Source organism: Myotis yumanensis, unplaced genomic scaffold (genome assembly GCF_028538775.1).
Source record: "Myotis yumanensis isolate MYYU_CA2020_CCGP unplaced genomic scaffold, mMyoYum1.0.hap1 SCAF_7, whole genome shotgun sequence".
NCBI classification, from domain to species: domain Eukaryota; kingdom Metazoa; phylum Chordata; class Mammalia; order Chiroptera; family Vespertilionidae; genus Myotis; species Myotis yumanensis.
In genome coordinates this window covers 16721420-16745157 of record NW_027223758.1, presented here as the reverse complement: position 1 = coordinate 16745157, position 23738 = coordinate 16721420, and the positions used below count along the sequence as shown (strand labels likewise).

At 41.1% G+C, this 23738-nt stretch overlaps 1 protein-coding gene and 1 non-coding gene across 5 annotated transcripts in view; one reads left to right on the top strand and one right to left on the bottom strand.

Annotated features, from left to right (window-relative positions):
* CFAP61 (cilia and flagella associated protein 61) overlaps nt 1-23738 on the top strand; it is a 244904-nt gene that overhangs the window by 29345 nt on the left and 191821 nt on the right. For all 4 annotated transcript variants that reach the window (XM_070419827.1, XM_070419826.1, XM_070419830.1 and 1 more), the window contains one exon: nt 13159-13318. In XM_070419827.1, the coding sequence (XP_070275928.1) occupies nt 13159-13318 (160 nt within the window). The remainder of the gene's footprint in view (nt 1-13158; nt 13319-23738) is intronic.
* LOC139014755 (small nucleolar RNA SNORA31) lies at nt 2249-2377 on the bottom strand. Its single transcript, XR_011472309.1, has one exon. It is a non-coding gene; the product is annotated as a small nucleolar RNA SNORA31 (small nucleolar RNA).

Here is a 23738-nt window from a genome sequence, read left to right as displayed (position 1 = left end):
TTATTGGTCTGTTCATATTTTCTATTGGTCTGTCTAATTTTTTACCATATAATTATTCATAGTAGTCCCTTATGATCCTTTGTATTTTTGTTACTGGTTATAATATATCCTCTTTCATTTCTGATTTTATTTGAGTCTTCCATTTTCCTTATTCTAGCTAAAGGTTTGTCGATAAAGGTTTATTTATCTTTTTAAAGAACCAGTTCTTAGTTTACTGATCTTTTCTGATCATTTTTCTGGTCTTTATTTCATTGTTCCTGCTCTGCTTTTTGTTATTCCCTTAATTCTGCTAACTTTGGGCTTAATTCAATCTTCTTTTCCTCATTCCTTGAGTTGTACAATTAGGTTGCTTATTTGTGATCTCTCTTTTTTTCTTGCTGTGACATTTATTGCTATAAATTTAGCTCTTAGAACTGCCTTTTCAGCATCCCTTAGGTTTGGTATATTGTTTCCCATTTTTGTTTGAAGATGTTTTTTATTTCTCTTTTGAGTTATTACTTAACCTCTTAGTTGTTTAGGAGTGTTTTTAAATATCCACGTGTTTGTGAATTTTTCAGTTTTCCTAATGTTACTGATTTTTAGTTTCACAACATGTGGTTAGAAAAGATACGTGGTATGATTTCATCTTCTTAAATTTGCTAAGACTTGTTTTGTGACCTAATGTATAATCTGTCCTGGAGAATGTTTCATGTGTGCTTGAGGAGAATGTGTATTCTGCTGCTGTTGGATGGAATGTTCTGTATATTTATGTTAGGTTAATTTGATCTAAAGTATCAGTCTAGTCCAAAGTTTCCTTGTTGATTTTCTGTCTGGATGGTCTATCCAATGTTTGGGGTATTAAAGTTTCCTTCTATTCTTATATTGTCTGTTTTTCCCTTCATATCCTTTAGTATTTGCTTAATATATTTAAGTAGCCTGATATGTTGGATACATATATATATTCAGATATATATATGTGTGTGTGTAAATATATGTATATATACATATATATGTGTATATATATGCTTATATTTATATTTATGATTGTTATATCTTCTTGATGAATTGAACCCTTTATAATTATATAATGACCTTTGTTTCTCGTTACCATTTTTGGCTTAGAGTCTATTTTCTCTGATATAAGTACCCCTGCTTTCTTTTGGTGTCCACTTGCATGGAATATCATTTTTCCCCCTCTCTCTCCACTTTAGCATTAGAACTGAAGTGAGTCTCTTGTAGGCAGCATATAGTTGGGTCTTGCTTTCTTATTCATCCAGCCACTCTATATCTTTTGATTGGAGAATATAATCCATTTACATTTAGAGTAATTATTGATAGGTAAGGAGTTATTGTTTTCTTTTTTGTAGTACCCTGTTCCTTTCATTATCTCTTTCTGCCATCTTTTATTAATTATTGATTTCCTGTAGTCTTATGCTTATATTCGTTTTTGTTTATATTTTGGGGATCTACTGCAGGTTTTTGCTTTGTTGTTACAATGAGGCTTACATAAAATTTTATTCATGTAGTAGTCTATTTTATGCTGATAACAACTTACCTTCGATCACATACAAAAATTTTACCCTTTTTTTTCAATGTCACTATTTACCTTTTTTAATATTGTGTATTTATTAATAAATTATAGATATTTTATTTTTAATACTTTTGGACTTTAACCTTTATACTAGAGTTAACTGTTTAACATTCCACCATATTACAGTATTAGAGAATTCTGAATTTGACTATATACTTACCTTTATCAGTGTGTTGTAAATTTTCATATGTTCTCATATTCAGTTTAAAGAACTCCTTTCAATATTTCTTGTATGGTAGGTCTAGTGGTGATGAACTCCCTCAGCTTTTGTTTGTCTGGGAAAGTCTTTATCTACCTTTCATTTTGGAAGGATAGCAGTGCTGGGTAAAGTGTTCTTGGTTGGCAGGGTTTTATTCCAGCACTTTGAATATATCATTCATGCTCTCTTGCCCTGTAAGGTTTCTGCTAAGATAGCCTTGAAATAAATTGCAGCTTCTTGTCTCTTGCTACTTTTAAGACTCTCTACTTGTCTTTTATTTTTTACAGTTTTATTAAATGTGCCTTGGAGGGGATCTTTTTAAGTTGACTATGGTGACTTAGGACTTTTATGAACTTTGATATACAAATCTCTCCCTAGATTTAAGACGTTCTCAGCTCTTCTTAAATAAACTTTCTGTCTCCCTTTCCCTCTTTCTCCTTCTGGAAATACAATGATTTGCAAATTGATCTTTTTTTTTCCCCTGTATTCCCTCATTCAATCTTGTCTGTCACAATCAGACAGAAAGGGCAAGGATACTTTTCTCTTGCATCTGTACTGGAAACCTTTGCAGCAGACAGTAACTTCTCCAGGTTTGTCAATAGATGCATTGCAAATTGATCTTTTTGATAATATTCCTAGATCATGTAGACTTTTTCCTCTCTTTTTAATTCTTCTTTGTTTTCCTATGACTGGATAATTTCAAAGATCCTATCTTTGATCTCACTGATTACTTCTACTTGATCAAGTCTTGTGTTGATGCTCTCTATTACATTTTGTTTTGTTTCATTCATTGTATTATTCAGCACCAAAATTTCTTTTCAATTTTTTATGATTTCTGTCTCTTCATTAAACTTCTCAATGTGACTGTGTGTGTGTGTGTGTGTGTGTGTATTGTTTCCCTGATTTCCTTAAACTGTCTTTTTGTGCTTTCATGTAGTTCATTAAGTTTCTTTAAAATAGCTATTTTTAGTTCTTGATATGATAAATCAGAGATCTCCATCTCTTTGAGTTGGGTTACTGTATTTATTTCCTTGCACATTTCCTTGCTTTTTAAATGTTCCTTGGAATTTTGTGTTACTGGCTTCACTTTTGAAGTAGCAATCATCTCCATCATAAATGAAATATCTCCATTAGCCCTACAAGGAATTCTGAGGCTTTCTTGGATAGCCTGTGAATACATCTGCTCCATGCTACTTGCTTTCTCTTGTGGCAGAATTCGTAAGCGCATATGTAGTCTCTGAATCTTGAGAAGCAGCAGACTGAGTACAGACAGCTTCTTTTCCCAAAGATGGCACTACAACTCAAGTTTGTGGTCTCCCTCTGGCCCACTGCTTTAACTGGTTTTCTGCATGTGCTCATTAGCCATCTGCCAAAGCCTGCTCATGCTGCTGCTGGAAACATGCAAGGGAGCTAGCCATGGGGGTAGGGTGGTATATGGGTGAGGCACACAGAGAGCGGGGAGTGCTCATGGCCAGTTGGAGGGATTCATGGGTGAGATATTACCAGTAGGTCATGGGTGGACTTCTGGGTAGAATTTGCAACATATTTATGGTCTGTGTGTCTTTAATGTTCTCCAAGAGTTCTATCTGCTGTTTTCCTAGACTCTTTTCACCCACCTTACCCCACCCCAGTTTTGGAGCCCCTGATTTAGTACGCTGAATGGGGTGAAGATAAATGAATCCCTTAGGAAGCATTCACACAGCTGGGAATGCTGGTATTTGTTCATATGCTATCCCTTTCCCCACCACAAGGAAGATCTATCTTGGCACTAATCTGTGTCTCCTTGGTGATGGGTGACATGGTTAAAATCAGACTGTTTCTTTTACCCACTCTAGCGTATCCAAATTTAATGAAGTCCCGAAAGTTCTCCAGAAACATGTCCTTTCACAAAGACTCTCTCCTCTGCAAGTGATTAAGTCAGTGGCTCCCAGACCACACCAAGAGGTACTGGAGCCAGTTCATAGGCCACGCATGGTCTATAGCCAGGGCTTATGACTGTCTGCCTATTTCCTGATGCACAGGTTCGCAAGACTCCTTCCAGGTCCGTTGCCTATGGTACTGGATTTCATAGGCACTTTTGTTCATGGGTAGATGCTGAATATTTGCTGTTGAATTGGGGGACAAAATAATGGATATCTTTAAGCTGCCTTGATGCTGACATCACTCTGGAGAAGGCTTTGTTAATTTTTTGCTTCCAAGTTGCTAGCTTCAACCTAAATCACTTGAGTTAGTGCTCCCAAAGAGCAGCTGCAGTGGGAAGACCCTCACATTCGTTCTTTCTCTAGTTATATGGTACACATTTTTATTGTGTGTAAACATCAGAGGAAAGTTACAGGCTTAAAATTGCAATCCCAACCCTGCAAGGACCCTTTGGTATGTCTAGAGGGCCAATCTCCAAGAGGTCATGCTGCCTCAGACATCAGAAGCTTTGTGTTCTTAGGAGGTGAGACCACAGACTCAGTCTCAAATGGGAAGGCAGAAACAGGACCCCTCAATAGGGAGGAAACCATTTTAGGATATGGGAGCAGATCTTCAGTCTGTACCAAGCTGTATCCAGGGAATTAAGCCTCTTCAGGTTCAAAATCAGTGCTGTCACTGTCCTCACACCTGTCTCCCTGTGTCATTCTCCCAATCACCTAGACTTCCTCAGGTTGGCCCTTAGGCAGTGGTATGCTGGAATTAGCTCTCTCTCTGGCTTACAAGAGCCAATTGTGAAGTCTTTAGTTGTTTTTTTAAAAAATTTATTTTATTGTTTAAAGTATTACAGATAGTAGTACATATGTCCCCCACCCCCCATTGACCTTCCCTCGGCCTCCCCTACCCCCCCCGGCACATGCCTTCACCCCACCCTGCCAGTGTCTTGTGTCCATTGGTTATGCTTATATGCATGCTTACAAGTCCTTCGGTTGATCTCTTACCTCCTCCACCCCAGAACACTCCCCAGCCTTCCTACTGTAATTTGACAGTCTGTTCAATGCTTCTTTGCCTCTGTATCTATCTTTTTGTTCATCAGGTTATAATGTTCTTTATTATTTATAAATGAGTGAGATCATGTGGTGTTTTTATTTCACGTCCTGGCTTATTTCACTTAGCATAATGCTCTCCAGTTCCATTCATGCTGCTGCAAATGCTAAGAATTCCTTCTTTTTTTTATAGCAGCATAGTATTCCATTGTGTAGATGTACCATAGTTTTCTAATCCACTCTTCTGTTGATGGGCATTTAGGTTGTTTCCAAATCTTGGCTATTGTAAATTGTGCTGCTATGAACATAGGAGTGCATATATCCTTTCTGATTGGTGTTTCTGTTTTCTTGGGATATATTCCTAGAAGTGGTATTATTGGGTCAAATGGCAGTTACATTTTTAAATTTTTGAGGAAATGCCATACTGTTTTCCACAATGGCTGCACCAGTCTGCATTCCCACCAGCAGTGAAGGATGTTCCTTTTTCTCCGCATCCTCTCCAGCACTTGTCATTTGTTGATTTGTTGATGATAGCCATCTGACAGGTGTGAGGTGGTACCTCATTGTTGTTTTGATTTGCATCTCTCGGATGATTAGTGACTTTGAGCATGTTTTCATATGTCTCTTGGCTTTCTGAATGTCCTCTTTTGAAAAGAGTCTACTTAGGTCCCTTGCCCATTTTTTGATTCTATTGTTTATCTTCCTTTTGTTAAGTTGTATGAGTTCCCTGTAAATGTTGGAGATTAAACCCTTATCGGTGATAACATTGGCAAATATGTTCTCCCATGCAGTGGGCTTTCTTGTTGATGGTTTTCTTTGTTGATGGTTTCTTTTGTTGTGCAGAAGCTTTTTATTTTGATGTAATCCCATTTGTTTATTTTCTCCTTAGTCTCTCTTGCCCTAGGATCTGTGTCTGTAAAGATATTGCTACGACATATGTCTGCAATTTTGCTGCCTATGGAGTCTTGTAGGATTTTTATGGTTTCCCATCTTACATTCAAGTCCTTTAGCCATTTTGAGTTTGTTTTTGTGTATGGTGTAAGTTGGTGATCTAGTTTCATTTTTTTGCATGTATCTGACCAAATTTCCCAGCACCATTTATTAAAAAGGCTGTTTTGACTCCATTGTATGCTCTTGCCTCCTTTGTCAAATATTAATTGAGTATAATGGCTTGGGTTAATTTCTGGGTCCTTATTCTGTTCCATTGGTCTATATGTCTGTTCTTGTGCCAGTACCAGGCAGTTTTGAGAACCGTGGGTTGGTAATATAGTTTGATGTCTGGTATTGTGATCCCTCCAACTTTGTTCTTCTTTCTCAGGATAGCTGTGGCTATTCGGGGTCTTTTTCTTCTTTTTTTTATCTTTAATTTCTTTATTGGTTAAGGTATTACAAGTGTGTCCTCATCCCCCCATTATCGGGGTCTTTTTTCATTCCAGATGAATTTTTGGACAGTTTTTTCTAGATCTTTGAAATATGCAATTGGTATTTTAATAGGTATTGCATTGAATCTATAGATTGCTTTAGATAGTATGGACATTTTAATGATGTTGATTCTACCAATCCATGACCATGGTATGTTCTTCCATTTGCTTATGTCTTCCAAGTCTTCAGTAGTTTTGCAAGCTGGTTGTTAAAAACAGCCATTATTAAAAAATAAGTTATATAAACTTACAGTGTAATAAGTTATATTAAAAACAAAATTAATAAATGCTCAATACCTATCACTTCCTGATTATTTTACTAATTCCTGTGCTCTTTAGGTTTCCATCCATGGTCTCTGTGCAGTGTAAATACCATATAATGGTGGCTGATGCGCATCTCTTTCCAGCTTCCTGTTCAGTGACATCACATTGGTAGTTTACAATTGGCCACAATTATTTATATCACAGAAATTGGAATTTGCTACAAGTCAGGGCTTTTCTCCCCAAAATGACAATTAGGCATTTACTTGCTTATATGTGACTTCAGTTGACAATAGATAATAGAACACAGTACGTCAAGTCTGTCTCTTACCAGCCCAGCTCACAGTAGTTACAGGCCATGCATGTAGAATGTCTGAGAGTTATGCCTGTACGTGTGCAAAGCCCTTAATTAAAGGTTTTTAACTGTGAGGACATTCTTTGGCTTGATAGCTACTTTGCAGTCATCACTTTGCTGCAAGTTGCTTTTCATAACTTTGCCCTGGCTTACCTTGTCATCTGGTGTTTACTCCAAACTGAGATTTCAGGGAAGGAAAGTTAGAGGCCAAGGGCAGCTCCTAGAGACAGATGGCAGAGTGTCTGCTTTGGCGTAGGCACCGCTGACCTGTGTGTAGACAGAGCCTGCCAACTCAGCCATGCCCTTGGCATAAGGAAGAGGGGATCAAAGCTGGCACTGTTCACAGTGAGGGCTACCGAATTGTGGAGTATTGCCACCCAACAGGGAAGGATGACCATACGGCCTTTTAGATGGAAGCATGTACGATACAGTGCACATGTGTCTATAAATGGACCTGCTTGTGAGGACAAGATCACTGCACATATGATTTTCTAGTAACCTGAGCCTATGTACCATCATGTAGATCATCACAACAACAATAAAACTCACAGTTTCGCTCTTCAGTATAAGAAAATTGAAGACACCTTTGTGGTAGAAACTGTCCCTGTCACCTGGAGGGTAGATAGCAGCCAGCAATCAATGCCTTTTCATTGTACAGGTGAAATAGTCCATTACATCCATTTATTGTTTTTGGAAAACATACACACAAAAAGATGCATTTGAACACTTCCACAAATTCATAATTCAGAACAGTGTTTCTCAAATCAAAATAGTTATTTGAAAGAAACTCAAAGGAAATAGCAGACCCGTCCACAATATGTCCTTGCTCGGTAGCAGTCCATAATTGTGAACTTTTGTGAATTGTCACAACCTGGGATGAATGATGGGAATATAACAGGTTGTAGAATTGGAGAATGTTAAATCTTTGTTCCGAATGGCAAAACATGTTTTTCTCATTTTCATCAGAATGTGTGATCCATGCCATTTGAAATCAAATTCCAAACACAATGAGCCATTAGTGTAATAGCTCATTACTAACAGCAGTCTTATAAATAATACATTCTTATCATGCGCATGCAGCTCGCCATGAAGCCAGCAAAAGGTATTTCAGGCCATCGAAGTTTCTTTGTGCCAGTGTGGCTGTAGATTAGAAGGACATCTCCATGTGAACCAAGATGGATGCCAATTTTCCCTGCCGAGAGGGAGGCTGGCCGTCTCTTTCTGCACATATGGTAGATGGATTGGTTAATCAGCGTCTGCTGAGTCTTGGGCCTACAATTACAGAGAAGCCAGACAACTGCAGCTACTCAGCCTTTGTTCATGAGTGCAAACAAGACAAACAATCGCTTGTTATTTGGGGAAAAAATTAAAATGTTTATTTTGGACTTTTATTAAAGTGTCAATGGCTTTGTAAAACAGCTGTGTAAATTCAGCCTTTTACAGCTAGCTAGTATCATTTTGGGGAGCCGGTAAAGAAAAGAATATGCATGGAAAAATTAATGTTTAAATCACCCCCTTATATTTTAGCATTAAAGAGAAAACAAAGGAAATCTCACATGTATTTTTCAAACGTATGTTTGAAAACAAATGGTTTTAAACTAGAAGGCACATTTGAGAACATTAGTTTAAAACCTAATTTTTCTGTGCCATTTAAAAGACTGAGCATTATTGTAGCTTAATTTTCAGCTTTAGTAGGTTAAAACAGTGATTTTCAATTTTTTCATCTTATGGCACACATAAACTAATTACTAAAATTCTGTGGCACATCAAAAAATATACTTTTTGCTAATCTGACCAAAACTATAGGTATAATTTTGAGTGATTTACCAAAAATAATAATAATAGTAATTACCTACACTTTTTGCTCCAAAGTGACTTTTGAAAAAATTGGGTACCAATACTTGTATATAAGGAGTTCTGATACCAAGAATTAACTAATCAGATGCAATCTTATTATGCAACATGACCAATAAGATGTGATTCTATTATATGACCTATATATTTATGGCTCGGGACAGAGCATTCACAACAGTGCAGTTTTGCTGTGTTGGCTGTTGTCATTTTTTAAAAAGTGCTTTTATTTATTTTAGAGAGAGAGGAAGGGAGAGGAAGAGATAGAAACATTGATTGGCTGCCTCCTGCACACTCCCTACCCAGGATCAAGCCCGAAACCAGGGTATGTGCCCAGACCGGGAATCGAACCCATGACTTTTTGGTATACTGGTCAATATTCAACCAACTAAGCCACACCGATCAGGGCTGTTGTCTTTTTTTTTCATTTGTCAATCTAAAGGAAAAGAGGTCAGTGCCCCTGATTAAATAGCCAAGTATTGCATTTTTTAAAAATTCTTGTGGCACACCAGTTGAAAATTGCGAGTTAAAATAGTAATCATTTTCTCCAAATGGGCATTTATGGGATGATGCTACATTTTGGGGACTAGGGAATGCCTATGATTATTGAGTTCTACTTTTTAAGTGGAATGGTTGTCCCCCCAAATAGGCTAAACCCTTGAGGGATAAATGCTAGTTTCTATTAAGAGCTGGCAGTCAAACCAGTCAATCAGAATTTGCTTCAAACCCATGTAATAATCAGCAGGAATTATTCATGTGAAATTTATTTTTTTCCACTTTTACTGATATAATTGACATATAACATTGTATAAATTTAAGTTGTACAACATAATGATTTGATATATGTACATATTGCAAAATAATTACCACAATAAGATTAGTTAATCAAGGAACTATACATTTTCTCTCTCACTCTTTTAAAATTTTAAATGCTTATCTTATGGAGAAGAATGAAATATAGAATTATTGAATGGCCATAATAAAGAATTTCAATCACAGTCATCTCTTAATGTGGAATATGATAGAATTAAATTTGTTAATTTATATTTTAGTACCAGTCATAGGTGCAGATTAGCTAGTTACTCATTTAAAGATAACTTGTTTCCTCTAATCACAGCACTTCTGACAACAAATGTGTAGCGTTTTCTTTCTACACCAACTAGTTCTTCAGCTCTCAGACACCACTGGGTGTCCTGCAGCTCTGTTCTGACACTACCTGGAGTCCGCACAGACCCACACATGTAGAGCTCACACCCACAAGACTGCTCCCACTTCAGACACTAGTCACAAGCCCCAGATCGCCACCTATACTCTTGACTGACTGGCGATAAATCAGGGGTTCCCACAACCCCCTCCTTGGGTTCACTAATTTAATAGTACAGCTCACAGAACTCAGGGAAATGTTTTCATTACTACTACCAGTTCATTATAAAAGATACAACTCAGGCCCTGATTATCCCATTTACCGAAATGTTGCCGATTCAATTCCAGCCTGAGTTTCAGGCTCCCTCCCTGGTAGGGGGCATGCAGGAGGCAACCGATCATTGATGTTTCTCTCTCTCTCTCTCTCTCTCTCTCTCTCTCTCTCTCCAAATAGAAATTTTAAAAAAAGTTACAGCTCAGGAACAGTCAAAAGCAAAAGAGACATAGAGCAAGGTGTGTGTGTGTGGGCGGGGGGGGGGGGGGGGGGGCCGGCAAGAGAGGCGTGAGTTTTCATGCCCTCTTTGGGCACATCAGCTCCCAGCACCTCAATGAGTTCACTAAACCAAAAACTCCTTAATCCAGTTGTTTAGGGGTTTTTATGGTGGTTCCATGAATGGTTGATTATATTATTGGCCATTGGTGATTGAACTTAATCTCTGGCCCCTCTCCCCTCCTTTGAGGTCAGGGGTAGGACTGAATGTTCCAACCCTCAAATCACAGGTTTCATTCCTCTGACAACTAGCCCCAATTTTCAAAGAGTCACCTTATTAGCATAAACTCAGATATCCTTGAAAAGGGCTATTATGAAAAACAAAAGATGCGCCTTTTAGGAAATTGCAAATGTTTTAGGAGCTTGTTCTTGGATCAGGGATGAAGACCAAATATGAATTTCTTATTATATCATACTATCACATTCTTAATCCTAACTGTGTCTTTCTCATCAAAGGCCTAAAATCATGGGGACCATTGTAAGAGGTTCAAACAGGTAGCTGTTATGATGCTGGAAGGTGATAGATGCATTTTTAGATTAGACCCATGAGTTTACTTTGCTCAGATGTTTCCACCAAACCTCTTTCCTCACATCTCCTCCCTTTGAGACTATCTAAGCCAGAGGTTCTCAACCTGTGGGTCGTGACCGCTTTAGGGGTCGAACGACCCTTTCACAGGGGTCGCCTAAGACCATCGGAAAACACATATATAATTACATATTTTTTGTGTGATTAATCACTATGCTTTAATTATGTTCAATTTGTAACAATGAAAATACATCCTGCATATCAGATATTTACATGACGATTCATAACAGTAGCAAAATTACAGTTATGAAGTAGCAACGAAAATAATTTTATGGTTGGGGGTCACCACAACATGAGGAACTGTATTAAAGGGTCATGGCATTAGGAAGGTTGAGAACCACTGATCTAAGCAAATAAATGAATTCAAGAAAAATCAAAGAGTTCCTATCTGATGAGGACTGAGTGACCATGAACTTTCTCTGAATCGGGAGTCAATCAGATGGACACAGGAACAATGGCTGGTCTTTTTTTTTTTTTTTTTTTTTATTTTTTATTTTTTTTTTTTCCTCTTAAAGTATTACAAAGGGTATTACATAAGTATCCTTTTTCCCCCCCCCCGCCCTTGACAAACCACTACCCTCCCTTACCCCCCAGTGTCTTATGTCCATTAGTTATGCTTATATGCATGCATACAAGTCCTTCGGTTGATCTCTTACTCCCCTCCCTCCTGCCCCCCAACTCTCTCTGGCCTTCCCACTGCAGTTTGACAATCAGTTTGAGGCAGCTCTGCCTCTGTATCTATTATTGTTCAAAAGTTTGTAATGGTCTTTATTATCCATGAATGAGTGAGATCATGTGGTATTTTTCCTTCATTGACTGGCTTGTTTCACTTAGCATAATGCCCTCCAGTTCCATCCATGATGTTGCAAATGGTAGGAGTTCCTTCTTTTTAACAGCAGCATAGTATTCCATCGTGTAGATGTACCACAGTTTTCTAATCCATTCATCTACTGATGGGCACTTAGGCTGTTTCCAGATCTTAGCTATGGTGAATTGTGCTGCTATGAACATCTGGGTGCATATATCCTTTCTGATAGGTGTTTCTGGTTTCTTGGGATATATTCCTAGTAGTGGGATCACAGGGTCAAATGGGAGTTCCATTTCCAATTTTTTGAGGAACCTCCATACTGCCTTCCATAGTGGCTGCACCAGTCTGCATTCCCACCAGCAGTGCACAAGTGTTCCTTTTTCTCCACATCCTCTCCAGCACTTGTCGTTTGTTGATTTGTTGATGATGGCCATTCTGACAGGTGTGAGATGGTACCTCATTGTTGTTTTGATTTGCATCTCTCGGATGATTAGTGACTTTGAGCATGTTTTCATATGTCTCTTGGCTTTCTGAATGTCCTCTTTTGAAAGGTGTCTATTTAGATCCTTTGCCCATTTTTTGATTGGATTGTTTATCTTCTTTTTGTTAAGTTGTATGAGTTCCCTATAAATTTTGGAGATTAAGCCCTTATCAGATATGACGTTGGCAAATATGTTTTCCCACGAGGTGGGTTTTCTTGTTGTTTTGTTGATGGTTTCTTTTGCTGTGCAGAAGCTTTTTATTTTGATGTAGTCCCATTTGTTCAGTTTCTCTTTAGTTTCAACTGCCCTAGGAGCTGTATCAGTGAAGAAATTGTTTTGGCATATGTCTGAGATTTTGTTGAACAATGGCTGGTCTTACTGAGAACTGTGCATGGTACCAGGGAGGAGAGTGGACAGAAGGCTTGCAGTGGGATAATGCAAAGGATATGGGGCAGGCCAGGGCACTGCCTGGGCCACGAGGGCACATGTTAAGTTCCAAATAGTTTTTCTTCAAGAACTCTCTGGCAGCTTCCCTATGTTAGGTATCCATTTCTAGGATTGTTGACCATGGTCACATGTTGAACACTAGAGGCCCAGTGCACGAAATTTGTGCACGGTTAGGATCCCTAGCAGCTGCCTGCTGCCAGCTGCTGGCTGGGACCTCCCTTCCTCCGGTGGCTGCCAGCTCCGCCCCCTGGTGGAACTCCCGGTCAAACTCCCAGTCAAGGGGACAATTTGCATATTAGGCTTTTATTATTATAGGATTGTTTTGAGTGTGTTGTGTGTGCCATGCATTGTGCTGGACACTAGAGCTGCTGAAGGAAAGCACTGCTTCCTCCCTCAAATGCCTCAAAGTACTCGCCAAACTACGTTGGTCCAATCACCCACTATGCTATGGACTTATGAAAGTTTCATGCTGAGAATCCATTGGAGGTCTGATAGAGTAACCAGATATTTTGGATGTTTCAGGTGGAAGGTATAGCTGTTGGGTTCATGAGCGTGTGCTCAAGAGTGAACATGCAGCTCCTGCATGAGTGCTTTGACTTGGGGCCCTTCCACGGATTCTGCGTCCCACATCCCGATGATGTTCTGGAGCGGCCACGAGACCTCAGCTTTCAAGAAAGTCAAGGTACAAGGGCTATCACAGGAACATGTCAGGAATTAGATCCATGCCTGTACACAACTGTGTTTTACTAAGTGACGAAACTAATTTTATAGCTCCTTTTGGAATTCTCTTTAAGATATAGCTTCTTCCCCTGGTTAACCAAATCCTTGTGCACATATCCATGAGCTCAGATAGTCTAAATTTTAAATTTTAGTTTAGTTAAAACATAGTGGCCTTGCAGTTTAAGGTTTCCTAAACTCAGAATGTCTGCCTTCAGATTGTTCATGGTGAAATAATTGGTAGTATTTAATGGTTTTACGTACACATGCAAGCGTAATTATAATGAGTGAATTTTTCAAATCACTAACTCAAGAAGTTCTATATGCCTTTAAGTTTTAATCCAACCAGTTAGTGCTTCTGTGTTTATGCCATTTGCAAATTCTTATGTAGTGCTGGCCTATTGCAAATAGTCATTTTTAACTTGTTTAATTTATCCCTACCCATCTGAAATAACAAAATCGATTTTAAAACATTGTCTGTATCAGGATTTTCATCAAGTGAAATTAGGTAATCTCAAACTTTGGTATTTTAATTTACGAACGAGATCTTACTGGATTCCTGGGTATCTTTGCAGTTAAATGTTTCGGTTCTTAAATCAGACAGGTGCAGGCAAGGTATGTTAATTCATTTCTCTACACCAGGGTTTCTTCATTTCTAAAATAGGAAAACCAGTGATACCTCCCTCATAGAGGAGTTGTGAAGTTTCACTGAGATTACCCATGTCAAGGGCTTTACTCTAGTGCTCAATAAACGTTGGCCATTGTTGTTAGCAATTGTTATTTCTTTGTGATTGGCCTTTCACCCACTTGAGTCTTCCCAAGTTAAAATCTGGGCATTTTGAATTGTTCCACTTTCTTGTTTCTGCAAAATTATACGTATATCAAGATTGTTAAAAAAAAAAAATAGAAACACACTGGGTGGTGGCAAAGTTCCTGTTAATCTACACAATGGCACGTGCTGTCATTCCCTCGATGGGAGACCAAGTGCCTGGATGTACAGAGCTCATCTGAATGTCCACTCAGTGCAGAGAACGAGCGCAGCCATGATGCAGAGGTGGTTTCCTTTTTGTACTGATGACTGCACTCTTCCCAAAAGAGATTTGAGGTCACTATTTTTTAATAGTGAAGGCTGACTCGCCCATGCTTTTAAGCAAAGAGATGTTGGCATGCACTGCTGGAACTTTTCAGCATGAGACAATCTTCAGTCATAAGTTATCATTGTCATTTTCACATGTATAAATTCTTATCAAAAGTGGCATTAAATAGGTTTTATAGATCAATTTTCTCATGTATAAAATGGAGATTAAAAAAATAGTCTCTAACCCAAAGAATTGTTGGGAAGATTAAATGTTAGAATGTACATGATGTACTTAACTCAGTGCCAAGTACAGAGTAAGTCCTAAAAAAATTTTAAGTTGTTCCCCCCCACCCCCCTTTGCCTCAGTGGTTGAGTGTCAACCTATGAACCAGGAGGTCATGGCTTGATTCCTGGTTGGGGCACATGCCCAGGTTGTGAGATCCTCAGTGTGGGATGTGAAGGAGGCAGCCGATCAATGATTCTCTCTCATCATTGATGTTTTTATCCCTCTCTCCCTCTCCCTTCCTCTCTGAGATCAATAACAATATTTTTAAAAAACAAAGTTGAAATGATATCGTCTTTTCCAGTGTGTTCCTAAGAAGCTTTGAGGCTACTGATGATCGTGCCAGATATATGTGGAATGAATGGAAAATTCCTATTCTGGAAACTTACGGGGAGAACAAAATTTAAAATTTAGACTTAAAAACACACATAATCTAGTATATCCCTGTTTAGCAAAAGCCCACAGAGATATGGAAGCTGAAAGAAGTTCTATTTCTCTCTATGGCCTTTAATATTTTTACTTAAAATTAGTTGGTCTCAAAAAAGGATGGTACATTAAGGAAATGAGGAAACTTGTGTTATCTTCTGTGCCTTGTTTATTTTTGAAAATCCAGTTTTGTGTTCACTGACACAAAGATGATTATGAAATTTTCACCAGGGAGCACTATTGTCGCCTTCCAAATAACTCAGGGATGGATCCACAAATAATCAACAGCTCATTATGTCTAAGAAAAGAGTCATCACCACATTTGCTGCCATCTTCCTATCAACAACAAAGAATGAGGCTCCAGAGAAAATTCTATGATCTCCTGTTCATGTTTTTTCTGATGAAAGTCTCAAGTTAAAGGAAATATAATTTCTCTAAAATATGAACTAAAATTCTTGGTTCAGATGGGCATACATCATTGTGCCTTATACCTTGTATTTTGTTTAGTGCTTTTTTTCAAAGGATTTTCATATATATCATCTCATTTTGTTCCTATAAGTTGATAGGAGAGCTAGGATAGGTGACATGGTTTCTTTTTTACACCTGCCCAAGCTCATGCAAGGCTTAAAGCTCATCAGGGACTAACCCAGCACCCAGCTCCCGCCCTCTCTGCTTCGCAAGGTGTAACTTATGTAAGATGGCTTTGACTGAAAACTCCTGTGGGTTTTACTACACTAGATACATGATCCGTTTTTTTTTACTTCAGCGAGGTATTTGATTAGCACTTTAATGAGTTCACAGTGGCATATCCCTAAGATTGTCACCAGACCGGCCATATGGGGGACCGGCCCTGCCTGGCATGGCCCCAGACCTTTCACGTGTCTGTCAGGCGACCTCCAGGCTCTTGACTCATGCAGGAAAGGTTTCAATATGGAGTCAGAGTAAGAACAAAAGCAAGTTTTATTCAGGTAGAGGAAGAGAGATGCCAGGGTGCGGATGCTGCTCTGAAAGAAGCAAGAGTGCATGTCCAAGTGGATGCAGGCCAGCTGGAGTAAGTTGTGCACGTGGTCAGTTCCCGGGATTTTACGTGATCCCGGCTTTTGAACTTTGTGGCACCAAATTGTCTCCACCTTTGGGTTGGGTGAGGGTCTTGCTCCTAATATGGTCTGTTCTTGTGTTGGTCCTCCTTGGGCACCCCCTTCTACTTGTGGTGTCGGTTTTCATTATGAGGCTGATATAATGAGTTTTGGGCTCGGCCTCTGGTCAGTTTTTTGTCTCCACCTTGGAATGATCTGACAGCAGCTCGTTCCTGTTGTTGGTGACTTCTGTGACCATGGCAGGGGTGTCAAATGTAGAGGTGGGGGCTCTGATGAAAGGGCTCACTGGCCTGTGAAGCCCGTTCCTACTTCCTCCTCCCACTTGTCGGGAGTTTTCCCTAACTTCTTTCTATCCTGACTCAACACTATTGTGTGTGTGCTCTGGACAGATTCCATCTGTGGACTCTTCACCTCTGCGTCTGTGGAATTTGGAACTGGCCGGCCACTCTCCCCTGTGCCAGAGACAGGCCAGAACTGCCAGGAATTAACATTCTGAGCGCAGGCTCTCTGCCTGTCTCACATCACTGCCCCCTTACTACTATTTTCTCTGTCAGCTCCCAGGTAAATGGTTGAACTGGAATCCTTGACTCCACGTCTGCTTCTCAGGGAACCCGTGCCAAGACACTGTGGTGAAAACATACACAAGTGATAGTAGTCAGGGAATAAATACTCATGCTTCTGGTGGGAGAACTGGGAGACAGGAGTTTTATACTGTTTCCCGCAGTTCCTCCACAGAGTTAGGTTCCAGCTGTCCACAGTGGTGAGCTGAGCAATGACACATACTTCACCTTCCCTTTCTCTCTTCCTCTCCACCCTCCTGGTGCTTCCTGGGATCACTTCTCAAATAAACTGCTGCTTCTCACATCCTGGAATCAGGGTCACGTCTTTTCCCACCAGCTGTGAAACTTGCAATTTCACACCAGCCTGAACCCTTCCAAGCAGAGTAACATCCCAGCTCAACCTTCCTGAGCTAATACCGTAGCTCCCCTTTAGCTATTCACATACATTCTGATCAGCCTGCTGTCCATCCTATCAGCCATACCCAAAGTTAACATTGCATGTAAAAAGTTTACTGAGCACTTTCAATTTGTATTTTACTTGACTAATTTGTATATGTTTTCATTTTTAGCCATCCATTTTACATATATAACCTATCACAGACTTGAAAATTATGGTTTATAATTATTAAATCTTGGGACCAATGGGAAAAATGTCTAATGATACAGGCTTTGTCCCAGTGTAAGGAAAATCTGATAAAAGTGTATGATTTTATTTAGTAGAGTACCTAGTATAGAAATAGCAAGCTCTCTGAATATTGGAAGAATTCATAAAGAAACACAGATGCTAAGAGTCTCTGAATACTTAGTGAACACATATCAACATAGTCCATATGCCTGGCAGTTTAGGAATATATTCCTTCAGTGACAATAAAATGGCTCAAAATAATTTTTTTTTCCAGTTGGCCCCACCACTGGCTCTGCCCAGCCTTTGCAAATCAAGCTGTGTCTTGTTCACTGTATCGCACAATAAAGACTTTGGAATCAGAATTGAGCTAGCAATTTTCTTGATAATGCATAAGGCAAAATAGGTCACAGCCTGTGTGTTTCCACAGCTGTATTGGCATTGCCACATTTTCTACTTAAAAAAAAAAAAAAGAAGCAAGAAGCAAAACTTTTGTTTGTCATGTATGACCTGGGGAGCCGGGATCTGTTTTAAATGAGGCCTGCAAGGTTCAGATCTGTGAATCTCAACATACCACTGGGGCCTAGCATACAGGGTCTCTGTGGAACGTAATGTGCCATTGGCAGGGAGAAATGTAATTTTATGTAACAGAATGGTGAGCTTTCAAAAGAATAACCAATATAGCCCCTCACGAATATAACCAACTCACCTAGGGAAAGTGCTGCTTACTATACATTTAGAAGATCCTTCAAAATATAATTTTTATAACAAATCTACATAAAACATAGCCATGCTGCCTTTTAAATTTAAAAAAAATCACTTTTTATCATGAAATGTTTCTTTGTATCTTAATTTTCATCAAACTTACATTTGCTTCTGACCTCACATTCTCTCCTCTGTAGGGGTAGGAAACATCTGGAATCACTCTCCATGTGCCAGATCTAAGAAACAATGGCTAAATCAAACCATTTATTGTGTCTCAATAAAATAGAAGACGGGTCTTTTAGTCCATCTTCCCAAGGTTCTGTTGTATATGCCCGGTTGCCTTCTAGATTTCTTTGTGGATTTCAAATGTGGGTGAAGCACTCGTCTACAGAGAATAGCAGTGTTTCTGCCAAAATATTTGCATTATGTATCTCAGAATATCTATTTTAATATCCAGTATGTTCTGTAGTTATTTAACTAGTGCCCCACTAGGACTCTGTATTACATTGTTCAGGCTGACATAACAGAGTACCACAGACTGGGGAGCTTAAACAACAGAAATTTATTTTCTCACAGTTCTGAAAGCTAGAAGTCTGAGATCAGTGTGTTGGCAGGGTTAGTTTCTTCTGAGGCCTCTCTCCGTGGCTTCTAGATGACTGCTCTCTCCCTGTGTCTTCGTGTGGTCTTCCCTCTGTCCCTGTCCATGTCCTAATCTCCTCTTGTTACAGGGATACAGTCATATTGGCTTAAAGGCCACCATATGACTTCATTTTACTTTCATTATCTCTTTAAAAGCGCTATCTCCAAATATAGACACATTCTGAGGTGCTGGGGGTAGGACTTAAACATGAATTTTGTGGGGACATAATTTAGCCCATAAACACCTAGGATCCTGTGTCAATGGTTGTCTGGAGCCCTGTGGCCACGTCTGCAGGCTATGGCAGTAATGCAGGTGGTGGTGGTACCTGTGAGACACCAAGACCCCGGTTCTTATCTTCTTGAAGGAAGGATTTCAGTCAAGAGACAAAGTGCAGCAGAGCAAGCAAAAATTTATTGGCCGCAGCAAATGCACACAGGACAGTGAAACAAGGGAGGGCTCAACAGAGAAGAAGCAACAGGAGAGCCTAGGCCAGTGGTCGGCAAACTCATTAGTCAACAGAGCCAAATATCAACAGTACAATGATTGAAATTTCTTTTGAGAGCCAAATTTTTTAAACTTAAACTATATAGGTAGGTACATTGTTATTAACTTAATTAGGGTACTCCTAAGGCTTAGGAAGAGCCACACTCAAGGGGCCAAAGAGCCGCATGTGACTCGCAAGTTGCAGTTTGCCAACCGCGGGCCTAGGCTGGGCTGCTTCAGTTCACTGGGAAGTCAGAGAAAAGGGGGCCTTGGAGACAGGTTCAGGGGGTTAGCCTAGGAAGAGCTGCCACTGCCCATTGCTCCCCTGGTTGCAAGTCTCATGGGGTCCCTTAGAAGGGGAAAGGTGGGGAGGGAATGGCATGGGCTTGCCCCCCTGGAGAGAGCTGGGTCCCTTGCCTTGAAGGTATTTATCTCTCTCTCTTGCAGATGGGAATCTTAGAGGAGGGATCAGGGGAAGATCTCAATAGAATATCCATCAGCTTTCCAGGTGTGTCCTTTCAGGGTAGTTGTCTCCACTGATTGGTCAGCGTCAGGGGAGGGTGTCATTACTCAATGCAGCTGGTCCTGAGGCAGCCATGGCATGGTTTGTCTGGTTTTGCTGCTTTTCTGGGCCTGGAGCTGAAACACAACTGAGGACTAGATGCTATCTTTGGGGAAGAAAGGTAAGGAGTTCCAAACCTCATGACCAGTGATAGGCTAAGGGAGGAAAGGTTACCTTGGGGGCGAGGTCCTTGTTTTCCCAATTTTGTCCCTTCCTAGGCACATGGGGCTTTCCACCCTGATGACCTTCTGTACTTGACCCATCGTCCTTGCTCTGCTCATGTCTGTCTAAATGCCTATCACATTGGTAACAGAGTCCACTCTACTTAATGCTCATACATGCTCTGTTACAATTCAAATTTTGTCTTTTTTTTAACCACTAAATATCTTTTTAGTATAGAAAGGTGACAAAATTTCATTCTTCCAAAACTTTAGCTACTCTTGTCAACTTTGATATTCTAGAATTAACTAATGCTTTGCTGGAGATGTTGACAAACAAGTAATACCAGATCCATGCTCAGACTAATGTGTTTCTCTCCAAGGTTGACAGTAAATGCTTCCATGGCAAAAAAAAATGAAGTGACAAACAAAGTAGAACTAGAATCATGGACACCTGGTGTAGGCTAACAGATGTCAGAGGGGAGGTGAGAGGCCTGGACGGGAAGAAAGAAGGTGAAGAGAATAGCCAAAGAACATATATGCATAGCCCCTGGACACAGAAAATAACGTGGAGAGGGCCAGAGGACCGGGAGGGTCTAGGTCAGCGGTTCTCAACCTGTGGGTGTCGACCTCTTTGGTGGTCAAATGACCCTTTCACAGGGGTCGCCTAAGACCATCCTGCATATCAGATGTTTACATTACGATTCATAACAGTAGCAACATTACAGTTATGAAGTAGCAACGAAAATAATTTTATGGTTGGGTCACAACATGAGGAACTGTATTTAAAGGGCCAGAAGGTTGAGAACCACCCGTCTAGGTGGAGGGGACCATGGGTCAGGTATAAAGAGGGGGAAAACTTCAAAATATTAAAACAGCAGCACCAAATGATTCTTAAGGCACCCACTTAAGAATTTGTTATTTTGCAGAGAGCAAGATGACTAGAAAACGCATTCTGACTCTCCTCCTAAGCACTGGGAATGGCCTCTGGCTAGGCTGTGCTAATCACCTGACATTCATTTCACAATGGTAGAAATGCAAATGCATTTTTACATAGAGCCTTGAGGTCTTTGAAAGGAAAGTGGCTTTATTTATATTCGTTATGATCATTATGTGCTGGGATTATTTTCTCAGTAGGCAATGTCTCTTTTGCCCACATTTATGAAGCAGGGGAGAAGGCATTTAATGAATTTCAAGAGTGTATTTAACTGTAAAACACATCTCACTTAGTATATTCACATGTAAATAGCCCTTTTATTAATTCTCTTTGGTGACCTCTCTTCTTCTGGTTGGAGATCACAGTTTGTTGTTGTTTTCTGTTTCCAAATGGTAGGCTAAATGATGATAATGAAAGATTATGCAAAAAAAATCCATGTTTAAAATAATGTTGATATGCCACTTGTGTTGCTGGATAATTATAGTAATTTGGCCATTACACTATATGGTGTCAGGAGTTAGTTACTAGAAAACATGGTGATAGAGGTGATTCAGGGGATTTTCATCCCAACAGGCTGCTTGATCCTACTGACTTTTCTGTTGAAAATCAATTGCTTGTGAGTGAATACTCTGAATGTCCCTGTGATGAAATTGGCTGTCTGTGGGCTGCACCCATTGCATTGGGGTCACTGTGAGTTCTGTGTCTGTTTACACAGTGTTTGTGAGACTCTTAAAATATCACGGATCTACCTAATTTAATCTGAGCAAAGCAACTAAGGAAGCAATTACTAAGAATCATAGTCTTTGCACATGGCAGCCAACAAAGGAAAATGTATTAATTCTAAGCCCAACATGAAGCCATTTATTTTGCTGCTGGATTGCAACCCTTTCTACACTGCAGAGTCCTCTGGCTGTTGGTGTCTGCACACTTTCAGGAGAGCACAGGTTAGTTCAGTGCAAAACTTGGAGCAGTCACCTTGGAAGCTGGCTCTTCAGGTTCCTCTTTGGCGACATTCCATTTCCATTCAAGGTTATTAATATATGTTCAGATTCCCTATTTTTCAGTGTGTAGGTATCTACACTAATAAAAGAGAAACATGGTAATTGGCGTACGACCGCTACCCTTCCCATTGGCTAATCAGCGTATCCTTATGCAAATTAACTGTCAGCCAAGATGGCGGCCGGCAGCCATGCACTGAAGCGAGCAGGGAGGCTTCCTTGCTCCAGTGACTGCAGACTGCAACGTTCCCCGCCTCACTTGCAGGCCTCTGAGCTGGCAGTTTGAAACATTCTAACAAATATAGCGGGCTGGGATCTCAGAGCTGAAGTTATACATTGTTTCGATTATAGAACAGCAAACAAACCAGCAGTGGAAGCCTCAGAGCTAGAGCCAGAGCTAAAGCTGGCCCAGAAGAAAGAAAAAAAGGAGTGGTTGGGAGCTTCCCGCCAGCCTGAAAGCAGTCAAAACCGCCAGCCTGAAAGCAGCCCTCAGCCCCTCACCCAGACTGACCAGGCACCCCAGTGGGGACCCCCACCCTGAAGGGTGTGTGACCAGATGCAAACAGCCCTCAGCCCCTCATCCAGGCTGGCCAGGCACCCCAGTGGGGACCCCCACCCTGATCCAGGACACCCTTCAGGGAAAACCAGCCGGCCCCCAGGCCCCTATCCTATATAGTAAAAGGGTAATATGCCTCCCAGCACCGGGATCAGCGGAGCAGTGAGGCCTCCTGGCACCAGATCAGCGTGACAGGGGGCAGCGCCCAAACCCCCTGATCGCCCTGCGGCTCTGTGTGTGACAGGGGGTGGAGCCCCAACCTCCTGATCGGCCCTGCTCTGTGTGTGACCGGGTGCGGCGCCCCAACACCCGCCCCCCCCCCCACAGGCCCTGCTCTGTGTGTGACAGGGTGCGGCGCCCAAACCCGCCCCCCCCCCCTCCACGGGCCCTGCTCTGTGTGTGACAGGGTAGAGCCATAACCTCCCCATCGGCCCTGCCCTGAGTGTGACAGGCGCCCAAACCCCCTGATCTGCCCTGCTCTGTGTGTGACAGGGGGCGGTGCCCCAACTCCCCTATTGGCCCTACTCTGTGCGTGACAGGGAGGAGCTCCCCAACCCCCTGATGGGCCCTGCTCTGTGCGTGACGGAGGGGGGGCGGGGGGGCGAGGGGGGGCAGTGCCCCAACCCCCTGATTGGCCCTGCCCTGTGAGTGACAGGGGGCAGCGCCCCAACCTCCTGATTGGCCCTGCTCTGTGCGTGACAGGGGGTGGCACCACAACCTCCCCATCGACCCTGCCTTAAGTGTGACAGGGGGCGGTGCCCCAACCCCCCAATCAGCCCTACCCTGAGCATGACTGAGGGTGGCATCACAACCTCCCAATCCGCCCTGCTCTGTGCATGACGGGGCGGCGCCCCAACTCCCCAATCGGCCCTGCTCTGAGCCTGACCAGGGGCTGCACCTAGGGATTGGGCCTGCCCTCTGCCACCCAAGAGCAGGCCTAAGCCAGCAGGTCGTTATCTCCTGAGGGGTCCCAGACTTCGAGAGGGCACAGACCGGGCTGAGGGACCCCCCCCTTCCCCCCTGAGTGCACAAATTTTTGTGCACCGGGCCTCTAGTATATATATATAAATATATATGCACACACACACATGCATACATACTGGTAAAAATGATTAAAGAAGACAATATAGGTGATGTAAACTAGCTTTATTTAATACTTCATAAAGTGGATAGACTCCTTTTGGAGAATTGCAGAATGAGGCAGAGGCTGGAAGCTTTTAGGGGTTACAGAATAAAGAACAAGGAAGAGAAAAATAGAAAAGATCCGATTAGCTGGAGCC